We start from the raw sequence: 12,683 nt of genomic DNA, 5'->3' as shown, positions 1-12,683 counted from the left end.
GAGAAATGTCTGACTGCAGGATCCCAGTGGGATCAGGCCTAAACAGGCAGTCAGACATCTCCCTTACAATCCAGGACTGCTGGCTCCAAACCGCTCACCTACCTGCCTGTCTGATTGCCCCTAACCGCTTTTGCCTGTCAGCCTGATCACCCCCTAACCACTCCCCTGTCAGCTTGATTGACACCTAACTGCTCCCTTGCCAGCCCAACTGCCCCTAACTGCCCTCCCCTGCCGGCCCGGTCACTCCTAACTGCCCTCCCTGCTGGCCTGGTTCCCCCCAACTGCCCTCCCCTGTAGGCCTGGTCTCCCCAACTGCCTGGCCCGGTCACTGTGCTGGCCCGGTCACTCCTAACTACCCTCCCCTGCATGATTGTCCACAATTGCCCTTCCCTGCTGGCCATCTTGTGCTGGCCATCTTGTGTCCACATTGGGGCGGCCATCTTGTGTGTTGGAATGATGGTCAATTTGCATATTACTCTTTTATTAGATAGGATAAAAACAAATAAGTTCTAAAACTAGTTGGCTAACCATATCTAAAGGGTTAGCACATTATAAATCAAAATAATAAATTATGTATCAAACATTATATAATGTATTCAAGTGTCTCTGTGCTTCCAGGAGACAGCTATGTCAGAGGGTATTTTAAAGCACATACGGGGCCATACCTGACTACGTGCAAACTACTGAAGCTCCATGAGAAACACAGCATCCCTGGAGAAGTGGCAAGAACGTAACTGTCGGTTGCTATCCAAAACATTAAGAGTTATACAGACACTGAAAGTTCTCCTGCAGGACAAGGTTTTAGAAATGGCTGAACTCAAAGAAAAGTTTGTAACTCCGCCCTGTATCACTGTTTGTTTTTGGGAGGGGGGGGGTGAGGGAGGGGGGTGGATTGTGGATCATTTGTTAGAGCAAGAGTCCAAGGGAGCAGATGCTGAACTAGTTTTTAACGGTGCTATATCAAACTTCAGAAGACAAAAGAAGACCATGAGGTTTTAAAATGTACAAGAAATAAAGTTATTTTTTTTTTCACTAAAGACAAAACAAAAGGTTCAAACTGCCTTAAAAAAAGTCTTCAATTTTTAAAAAATCTGCTTTATACATTAGAATTCTGGTTAAAATTTTACATAGAAATTTACTACCAAAAATGTTTTTAAAAACATGAGTTTGGTTATTCCCGTCCTTTTACCAGAAAGAAACTGTGAAGCAGATAAGGAAATGCACCTTCGTGACTTCTCTGGGGTTATAGCTACCACATGCTGAAGCAGGACAAGCTGCCAGATCTTATGATACCCTCTTTCCACTGGACTTCTGACCAGTAACCTAGCTCAGTAAACTAGTAGTTTATTCATCATTAGAAAAAAATCATTTGAGGAAAAAACTATTTTTCTCCCTGCTTATCGGATTTAATTGGGGAATTATGAAATGAATGGATACAGAGCCTTGATCAAGGAGGGAGGAATGTTTAGGAGAATTACCTTTGGAACTCATCCTTCATTGCTCCTGCCTCTCACCCTTTGAGAATCATTACGCTCGAATCTCTTCTCCGTAAGTGTGAGCAGTGCGGAAATGGAATGGGAAAGGCTTCCCGTCCAAGTACCCACCTTCTGTCTCAGATTCCTGATCACATCTTAAAATAACAGATCACATCCGGGATGATGTGGTCACTTTAAACCCCATGAGAATGTTTTATGTAAAGCATCACTCTAAAAACTACATGACAATATAAAGACTACAAATGTCCCATCCTCAACCCTCATCCAGATCTCAGAAATTCAACTCCAGTTTAGTTTCTCTGACTTTCAAAGCATATTTTCAAGTCTGACCCTTGTTTTTTGGAGTAGGGGATAAGCAAAGAACAAAACCAAAGCAAACCTGAGTCCAATATCCACTAGCCACCCCCTAGCAGACAGTAAAGAAAAGCCTTCTTCACTTCATGCCTGAGGTGCAAAAGTATCTCAAAATGCGTAATTTGTGTCTTTGTATCCACAAGCTATGCCAGACTTGTTTAATAATGTTTAATTATCAGAGGGATGTAATTTCATTATATGTCTTCAAAATCAGTGGGAATGTTCATGTATTAAAAACTAACACACACCCCCCCCCCCCCTTTCCAGGTCCTTTCCCAAAGCTGAATGTTCCTTAGCCCAAGGACACATTTCAAATGTAAGACTCATCTTCTTTTCCTAGTCAAATGCAAGATCCTTTTGTAAGAATTACAAAAAAGAACTGTGATTACAGCACTGACATTAACTGCAGACACAATTTTTTCAAATGACAGCCTTAAAACGGGTGGTTGTGGTTGTTTTCTTTCATCTCTAAATCAAGTAAGGAATGTCTTTTCAAGTGATGGGTAAGATTTATAGAACAAACATAGAAAGTATGTACAGAAAAATTACAAAAATACTAAGTACCGTTACAGATGACTGGATTGGCATTTAACAGGCTGAAAGAAACCAGATCAATCTCAATCTTGCTGGGGTCAATTCGGGTGCTCAAACCAATAAAACAAATTTTTTTTTCTTCATGTTTGTGGACCAGAAGTGCTAAAATATTAACCAAGTCTGAAAATGTCATGCACAATGAAACCATTTATAAATATTAAGACATATTTAAAATACTTATTTGTATCAAAATCTGCTTAATAAAAATAGATAGCAGACATAATAAATCATGATGACAATTTTACTAAGGAAAAATTAAATATAACATATTGTACTTCCTCAAAAAATCATAAAGAGGAAAGGAGAATGAATTAAGCAAAGATATGTTAGTATAATTTCATCACTTTAATCCCAGAACGTATAAATAACACTACAACAAAATCTACCATTAGCTATTATAATCAAAATACTATAAATAATATATAGATCCATATAATTTTCTTGCTATAGCTTTAAATAACTATTTTCCTTCCAAACTCTAACATCTACTGTCACATGCACATCATGAGACTTCAAACTAAAATATTAAAATAATGCAATTACATATACTAACCAGTCAATATAAAGAGATAATAAAATTATAAATATGGTATAAAATTATGTCCCACGTTTAATGAAAAATGAATTCATTCGTGCATATTCAGTGTCTAAGACTTAAAACATTGTAAGATGATCAATCAGCTTTCTGCTCTATAACAGCAAGTTGAGCAGGACTCTGAGTTCCTGAACTGGAATAATTGTACTAGAATAAGGAAAATTTATATTTAAAAGCTTCCTAGACACTGGTTCTATTACAGACATGTTCCGGTATTCATGTGCAGTGTTTTGTAAAGTACTCTATTTCCATTAGCATTATACATTTTTGTTCTTCAGCAAATCAGCAAGAGACTAATGGCACAAATCAATACCTACTCTTCATAGCAACTAATATTAGGACATTTATTATTGCAAAGGCCACTAGAACCTCAGCTAAAGGTAGACCAGGCATCTCTACATGAACACCAGTTTAAAAAAACACACCATGTGTCACAGGTGGAATGAGTTTTTCTTTTATAAAATGGTCTTCAGTGACTCAAGTGCCTTCAACTTCTTAAAGCAGGTGATAAGGGCACGAACACTCAAAGAAAGCCAGCCATGCCGCCTAGGGGCCTTGCCACCAACTACAACTCTAGAAGAGGGAACCGATTTCTGCCCTGAAGGGAGATGTGTGAAAGAGAAAAAGAAAGGGGGGTGAGAAAGTCACAAATTATTCCACATCCTTTCTGTGCCAGTTTTTCCACGGTGACAACTGACAGCCAGTGTTCCTTAAGTGGAATGGGAGGGAAGAAGCGGGCAAGGAGCCCACCCTTGGAATCCCAAGTCCGCACAGTCATTCAAGGAACAAGTTACTGAATTCCCTGGGACTCCGCTCCTCGCCTTGCTCCACAGGAGGGAGCACTGTCATGGGCTCCTACTGACAACCTGAACCAGGCAGGCTGCTGGCTACTGGTACAGCACCTCTTCTACAGAAGCCTTTCCTAGAAGCATGACGTGACTTACTCCTGCGGGGCCCTAACCTGCAGCATCACTCGATGACAAACTTCTCTGCTTTTCACTTAGAAAGTCTGACCGATTGATCCATAATGCTTTCATTTTTAATTTACCACTTCTCATGTCGAAGATGTGTAAAAGGATATAAAGAAAATTATAAGAATATTAAATTCTTAAAATTCCAAGAACGAAAGCCACATGGAACTAAAAGATTTTCCGTTAGCTATCTGTGACCAAGGAAAGAGAAATTTCATTGTTATTCCATTGGGTTAGTAGCCAGATGTAGATAAGAAGAACAGTTTAATGCCGTTAAATACATGATCAGTCTAGAGTGCTTAAAATTAAGCTCAACAGCTCTGACATTCTGGCAGAAAAAAGAGGAACAAATCCCTTAGGTCCCGATGAAACACGGCAAACAGATAACCATACAGACACAGTGTGCTTTGCATAATACAGTTTACCTCCAGACAAACCCTTTCTGCCTCCCAATATAAAAATTCCACAGAATACGAAGTACTTTTTAGATAGATCATTTAGTCATAATTTCCTTTTCCCTTTCTAATCACAATGAATAATCCTCTCCAGGGGTTTTGTGAGCAGTGTTAAGACAACTACTAGATATTTCTGAGGAAACCTCGTCTTTTAATCCCAGCTAATTCACAAAACAGGCATTCATTCCACAAGGGGTATTTTAGAATTATTGGTTCTTCATGAGCAACCAAATGATTTTCCCTTTCTTTTCTCAATTTTAATTTAGAATATTTTTTCACCAAAAAGAAAGCTACACCCAGAATGCAACAAAAGACCTGAAGAAAAAGAAAGAAAAAAAAAACAGTCAAGTAAGCAGAATGTGAGGAGCCAACAGGGAGGCCACAGAGCACTTACACTGAAGCTTGGGAATCTTTTCATCGGAGAGGCCTATTCTTAGCTAGTTTACTTGTATTTTATATTTCTCTCACATATGTTTGGTCACCTGGCTTCCACACTCCCAGAACCCTGGAAACAGGACAGAAGCTCCTAAGCGTGAGATGAAATAGCCCAAGAGCAGAAATTGGTACCAATTACTAGACAATACAAAGAATTTCGAGAAAGAAAAATTATTTTCTAAAAAAGAGAAGATGAAATGCAAGAGCTATTCCAATCCGGGTACTTTTAGTTCAGATTAAATAGGTCCACTCTCTTCAATAAGCAAGTGGTGGCAATTTTACATCAAGGGTCAAAAAAACTCTTGCAACTGAGACGTTGTGAAATATTACAACAACAGAAAAAAATTTTTTTTTGAGCACCTAGTGATGTTTAAATCCTCAGTTATCTAGAAAATCATTCCTAAGAAGACTGTTAGAGACTTCCAAGTGACAGAGGCATATATACAAAGAAAGGAGGAAGGAATGCTCTGTAGTTTAAGGCCTTTTAAAGAAGGTCCAGGAGGACTCTCTTAAATGATATTTATCAAAACCCCTCCCTCTCCTGTCCCTCCTGTCCCCATCCTCTCTCTCCCAGCAAATCTTAAAAAAAGATGCCTACCAAAGAATGCACTAATATTTACATTATTTTTACTAGCTACAACATACCTTTCTACTAAATTATATAGTTCCATCTTACCTTCTTGTATATTGTTGGTCCATCCACATTTGTGCTCAGAATGATCACTACTTTATAATCATCAGAAAAGTGACTTCAATTCCAGGTACTACAGTGTGGCTTGCTGAAAGTCAAACCCAAAACACTGACTAGGAGTGCCTTTCATTGAACAAAGAAATCCTATTCTGTTTCCAAAGGGGATAAAAAGACGAGCCTAACCCTGGTAACCTTAACACAAAAGGAAGCTAAAAAGGCAGGGACTCCATAAGAACAAAGGATTGTTCTTTCTGATGACATCAATACGCATTAAACACGATGTGGTACACATCCTTCTATCAATATCTGAGATGATAAATTTGCAAATTAATACTACACCGGCCATAACTGCATAACATTACCATAGCACCCTCTTTAGAAGAGATTTTGATTTATATAATGGTAGTATCTTTTATGTGTTTAATGTCTCTGAAATTAAAGGAGATGAGCCACTGTGAGCAAGCAGAATACAACGTGCAAGAAATAATTACGCTTGTGACCTCATGCCCTGTAAGGTCACTCTGCATCTCAGGCCAAAGGAAATCAGGAACCACCAACATTTACCTCACAGTAGTCACTGCCTGGAAGGAAGGGGGCAAGTGTGGGCATATTTCATAAACGAGCAGGTGCTTGACCTCATAAAAAAGTCAATTATCAAAATGCTACATGTAGAATGTCACAAATAAGAAATACATAAAATCAGATTATGCAAAACAGCTTCACTTCGAAATAAATCTGAGACAACGTATAATATTTTATCTTCATCTGAATTATAATTTGACAGCAGAAAACAGCATTAATCCTTCCTTATTAAGAATAATCAATAAAAATTTAAGTGTTTTGTAGCATAAAAGTGATTGTAAATACACGCTAACGAGTGATAACTCAGAAGATATTTACAGCATTTATGTCACTTTAAAACGTATCTACTATGTCCTGTTAATGTGAGAGTAAGAATCACAATGCACTTAACCTCTAATTTTCTCCCAGAAATTAGGCATTAAAGCATACATACTGACTGTATATGTAAGGGACAGAATGTTTCCTAACAGGTTCAGGGACAGAGCTCCATTACCTGAAACAGAATTCTTATATCACTCAATTAAGACTTGGTTTTAGCCGAAACTGGTTTGGTTCAGTGGATAGAGCGTCGGCCTGCGGACTGAAACATCCCGGGTTCGATTCAGGTCAAAGGCATGTACCTTGGTTGCGGGCACATCCCCAGTGGGGAGTGTGCAAGAGGCAGCTGATCGATGATTCTCTCTCGTCGATGTTTCTAACTCTCTATCCCTCTCTCTTCCTCTCTGTAAAAAATCAATAAAAATATATTTAAAAAAAAAAAAAGACTTGGTATTAGTGAAAAATCTATGAAATGGCTATTCAGTTAAGGTGGACTATTGCTGCTTTGCCTCCCCAGTGACTTCTGGTCCACTGCCAGAATCCCTGGGCAATAGAAAGAAAGGTCGTTTCTGAGACAGTGACAATTAGGAGGACACAACTATAGAATCCGGCACCGGAAAGGAAAGGGGACAGCCGGCCAGCATTCCCTGCCTGTGTTATGTACAGACTGCACTGGGTGCTTACTGTCCAAAGCTTCTCACTCAGTGCTCTCAATAGTCCTAAGAAAAGCAACTGGCTCCTGGACCACTGCTTTCCTTACGTTCTCAGACAAACCTACAAAAGGCTCCAACTGCATAATGCACCTACGATTCCAGAAGACCCCAGTCTATATGGCCAGTTGACTTGTCATCCCAGCTCACTCACTCATTGACTGTGAAGTCAGAGAAAGTTGCTAGACACCTGCAACTTCACTCCGCATCTCTAAGACAGATGGCCACCACGGTCCACCAGCCCAGGATGGCATCCTGCTCTTCAGGTAAAAGCATTTTCTGAGTTTCAGATAACTAAGCCAGGGACTCTTAGATCAGGCTCAGTTATAAGGTAGGAGCTGCCAATATTGCTTAGGCAATCATTGCATATTTTTCAGTGCTTAGGATGATTAAAGTATAAGAAAAATACCAGATGAGTGTATTTACGAGATATATTGCTTAATATTTTACCTAGTTTAGTGATTAAGAAGATTCCTATGCTAGAATAAGTTTTAAGTTTCTAAAAGACTGCTTGATGATACAACTTGCTACAATCATCATCTCCTCAAACATGAATGACAATGGCAGAAGCAACTTCACTACAAGCATGTTGGTGGCAGGTGTGGGCTGCCCACCAGCTGGCTCCATAACCTTTGATCCCTTCGGACAGCAAATCTGTTCAGCAGCCCTATGTGGTCCTTCCTCATTTGCTGTATGCTTTCTTCTCCCTTCACACATTCAGAACCCCTGCTCCCTAGCTTGACATCCTTTTATTAAACTAGAAAGCTCCCGGCAAAGCAAATTAAAACTAATTTTACACCTAGTCGATATAAAAGTTCCAGAATAGATTAATATATTATAGCAAGAGCTGTTGAAGTAAGATGTTTTAGTTATATGCACAATGCCTGTTTTACTAAAAAATACAATTGCAGTAAGTGATAAGATTAAAATTTTACATTAGCCAGAATTCGGTTAATTTATAAAATACTTCAGGATATATTAACTAAATACCAAGGACTTTAATTTACATCAACGGAAAGGTTTAAATTTGACCAAGAACAATCTAGTGTATGCTTCTTTGAATAATGATGCAAACCACTACAAGTAATTTTTTACAGTTATTTTTGTGGTTGTTAAATTTAATAAGGCTAAAAATGACATTGTCTAAAAGTAAGATTAGTTAAGTCAAATACCTACTCATTCTTCCACTCTCAATTCTATTTAAAAATCTAAGGATGCTGGAGGGAGAAGACAATAAACAGTGGCTAAGATCATGAGTTTAGTAGTCTGACAACTACTTAGTCACTCAGGGACTTCAGAAAGTGCTTTAATCTCTCTTATCCTCAATTAACTCATTTGAGAGGGGAGGAAGTAGGGGTGACAGTGACAACAGTGCCTACTTAACAGTTACTGCAATAGTTTGGTGAAATACTACAGACCAGGTAGGTAGCAAAAGCCTGACAAAGTGGTAGGTGTTATTATTTTACTTGTATTGTACCCTCTCTGTTCTCTAACAGACATCTCACCTAGCAACATGTACATGTTTATCTTTGCTTCAGGGAATAGTCTGTGATCATGTAATGCCTTTACATTGTACCTAACTCATTCTCTTCTTTCCAAGAAAAATATAAAATGGAATCTACCACCATTGCTAATGGCATCTCTCTTCCCAAACTGTCAAGAATATAAGGATAGCCGGCACCGGTTTGGCTCAGTGGATAGAGCATAGGCCTGCGGACTGAAAGGTCCCGGGTTCGATTCCAAACAAGGGCATGTACCTTGGTTGCGGGCACATCCCCAGTAGGGGGTGCACAAGAGGCAGCTGATCAATGATTCTCTCTCATCGATGTTTCTTACTCTCTATCCCTCTCTCTTCCTCTCTGTGAAAAATCAATAAAACATATTTAAAATAAAATTTTAAAAAAGAATATAAGGATATACTAATCTTTGGTGTTCTTAGACTTTTATATGCAACCTGTAATCAAGACTCAGAACTATCTCCTATTCTACCCCTTCTATATTTAGGTCTGGGTCCCCTATTCCCTTCTGTAACAGCCTCCCAGCTATTTATTCTACTTTAATCAATTTTCCCACTCTACACTAGTCCATTCTAAATAAAATGTCTTTAAAATGATTCTCATTATTTTCATAATAGTGTTCTCCTTTTGTTTTATTTTTTTATATATACGTTTTTATAGACTTCAGAGAGGAAGGGAGATGGGAAGAGACACAGAAATACCAATGATGAGAGAGAATCATTGATCAGCTGTCTCCTGCAGGCTCCACACTGGGGCTGGGCATATGCCCTGACCAGGAATTGAACTGTGACCTCCAGGTTCCTAGGCAGACACTCAACCACTGAGCCACATGGGCCAAGTTGTCCTCTGTTTAACAGAATCCCTAGTGATTTGCTATTTAGTTTCACCTTTAATCTGCTCCATAGTACTATATTCATAGTTGGTCCTTAAGTTGGGGGATCTTTTATTCAATAAGGTTTATGATGAGCTGATGAGATCATTCTATTGTCTAGAAGATTATAAACTTAATGCCACAAGCTACTGAACAAAGAGCACTGTTCCAAACTTGCAAATATGCAAAAGCAGAGCTTTTTTCATCCCATCTTATTTTTTTAAACTTCTTTATATTCAACAAAAATTACAAACCTATAAATATTTGCATAAGAGCTTTAAGCCTTATAACCTAGTCTTTTTAATGTCTAAAAGTCCCTATTTTTTAACTTAACTTTCTTTAATTAAAATGAAAAAATTCCCAGTAAGCAAACAAAAAATAGTATTCTCTCAGTAAATAGTTTTCCCTAGGCAGATTAAAGAATTTAAATTGGAATAGTTAATTTGTGATTTTTTAATTATATGTTCAAAATATATTTGCTTTACAGATTATGAATATACTTACTTAACAAATACATAGTGCTTACCGTGGCCTCTGTATGGTTCGACGTGCTTAATAAAGATTAACTCATTCTATCCTCAGAAGAATCCTATGTCTCACTACCTTCACTTCATCTGTGACAAAACTGCACTGAGAAAGGTTAAGTATCCAAGGTCACAGACCTAAGTAAACAACCACTGTAGTTACCACCAGCAAATCTCTGGTAGAGTTATGTCAGTTATAACAATTGTAATCCTATTTGAATCTGGCTTTCGTTTCCTTCTTATACAATCATGCATTGTCTCTCTTGAAATGTGTAATGAGTATCTTATTAACAGGAATAACTGGCATTGGCAAAAGGTCACTCAAATTGAATCCACCTAAAACTCAGGCCAAATTTCCAGAGTAAAATGTTTTTATCAAGTTTCATTAAGACTTTATCTTAAAAAACACACACAAAAAAAACCTAAAATGAATTTATTTATCTTATATTTATAACAGATTAAAATTTTAATTCTGAATTCTTCTTTAGAAAAATAAAAAATGAATCAAATGCTAAACTGGGATGAAGCATACCTTTTCCAAAATGAAAAAAATTATGAATGTAAAGGATAGGGAGAGGTGGGGGAGATAAGAGATCAACTGAAGGACTTGTATGCATGCATATAAGCATAAACAACGGACGCAAAACTCCAGCGGAGGGTGAGGGGGTGGGGGGGAAGGAGAGGGGAGGATGTATATACACCTATAATACCTTAATAAAAAAATTTAAAAAATTATGAATGCCCAAATACAACTTTTCCTCAGCGCACATTTGACCTAGCAGCATGACTACAAAGGTTTCATTATGCAAAAAATACCTGGACAGTATTTCTCAGTGGTTAGAGCATGCACCAAAGGGTCATGGCTTCCATTCCAGTCAAGAGCACTTACTTGGGTTGTAGATTCATCCCCTATCCTCTGATTAGGACACTATATATATATAAAAGATTTCAACAATTTTTCCCAAGGTCTTTCCCAATCCCTTCAAATTGTACTCATTTGAAAAATTCATTAGTCAAACCCTTGCTAATTTTTCCTTTTTCAATAGTACACTAATCTCACTGCCAGATCTTTATTTTTGAAGGATTCGTAATCCTAACTTCAATTTAGAAAGCATCTGCCTGTGTTTGTACCTGCATATCATAAGATCAATATCTAACAAGCTGGCACTTGTTAAACATAATGCAATGGGCAGACACAGAGACTAGTGTTAAGTAGGGTAGGATTTTGGAGGGATTAATTGTATAAGGGGTCAATCCATTAGTGAATATCTTGATATATAACTTTTTGTTTTTTTGTTTCCTAACCAAACTCCAATCCATAGGGATTTCAGAAAATGAATGAGTAGAATTTGAGGCCCTTGTTTTCACTGGAAGGCAAATGACTCACTTTTGCTTTGGTACTTTTCGAATGAGCTCGGAAAGCTTTGTGGAAACGCATAAGAACTCTTACGTGACATGACGTGGTCCATGTACTGAGGTAAGTACGGAGCCCAGGCATCGATGGCTTCCTTCCGGCCCGCCTGCTCAATCCTCCGCAGCTCCGCCAGGAGCAGGGCCTGCGCGGCCTCTCTGACCTGAGACCACAGAGCCCGAGGTGAGAAAAGCAGGTCAGCGGGGAGATGTTTAAAACTAGGAAGTCAGAAGGAGCCTATATAAACCACATTTATCCACAAAAACTACTAACCAACCAAGAAATTAAAGACTTTTAAGTGGAATAAATTGGATGCCTACAAATCAAAGACATCTTAATTACTGTTCTCAATGAAAAATATTTTAGCACTAATAGACTGAATTATGCTTGTACATTTAATCAACTCTGGGCTTAAATTTTCTTTTTTCCAAAAGCTTTTTAAAACAGTCTTGCATGCTAATTTTGCACATTCAATCTCAAAATTTCTATATAAATAATTGTCAAAAGTAGTTAGAATTATTAAATTTGCCTTCTCTTTCAGCATGAAGAAATTTAACCTTAGCTAGTGAACTTTTATAACATACTAGTACATATATGTATATATACTAAATAGGTATTGTTTACACACCATGCATGTATCAATCCACACATTCATATATACCTAAGACATGCTCAAACAACGTGTTTTCAACAGATATATTCCCATGTAATGAGTTCTATAGAATAACACTAGTTTTCAAAATTATATTATTTTCATTCTTCTTCCTTTTCTTCCAACAACTTTTATTTTGCAGTTTTAGTTTATTTTTTATTTTGGCAAAATGCCACAGGCATGGAGTTAAAGAAGCTAGTCAATTGCCCAGTGATGTACTAATCAATTAACATTTATAATGGAAAAGATAACAGCAATATCTGATATGAGTTTGAATAGAAAATGTTTTTAATTATAATTGACTTTGAAGTGAATTAAAATATTATTTAAAACAAAACCATGAAAATTTTAGTATGCTGCAGTTCCACTTGGAATAGAGGGAGACAAGAAAAGAAGCAAATGTGTTAATTCTACTTGGTAAGTTAAAAATTTTGAATGATACAAACTGCTACAGCTATGTAGGTCAAATACCATAATAAGGAAAATCTCTTTAAAATGTTTCTAAGT

The 12,683-nt window shown here is 37.5% G+C and overlaps 1 protein-coding gene across 4 annotated transcripts in view; it reads right to left on the bottom strand.

Moving 5' to 3' along the window:
- Window positions 1-12,683, bottom strand: part of WDR7 (WD repeat domain 7) — a 273,742-nt gene that overhangs the window by 177,723 nt on the left and 83,336 nt on the right. For all 4 annotated transcript variants that reach the window (XM_084886917.1, XM_084886916.1, XM_084886915.1 and 1 more), the window contains one exon: window positions 11,564-11,687. In XM_084886917.1, the coding sequence (XP_084743043.1) occupies window positions 11,564-11,687 (124 nt within the window). The remainder of the gene's footprint in view (window positions 1-11,563; window positions 11,688-12,683) is intronic.

The sequence above is a fragment of the Pipistrellus hanaki genome (genome assembly GCF_964339955.1).
Source record: "Pipistrellus hanaki genome assembly, chromosome: 6".
NCBI classification, from domain to species: domain Eukaryota; kingdom Metazoa; phylum Chordata; class Mammalia; order Chiroptera; family Vespertilionidae; genus Pipistrellus; species Pipistrellus hanaki.
Note: the sequence above shows the minus strand (reverse complement) of the source record. Positions and strands in the feature narration are given on the sequence as shown.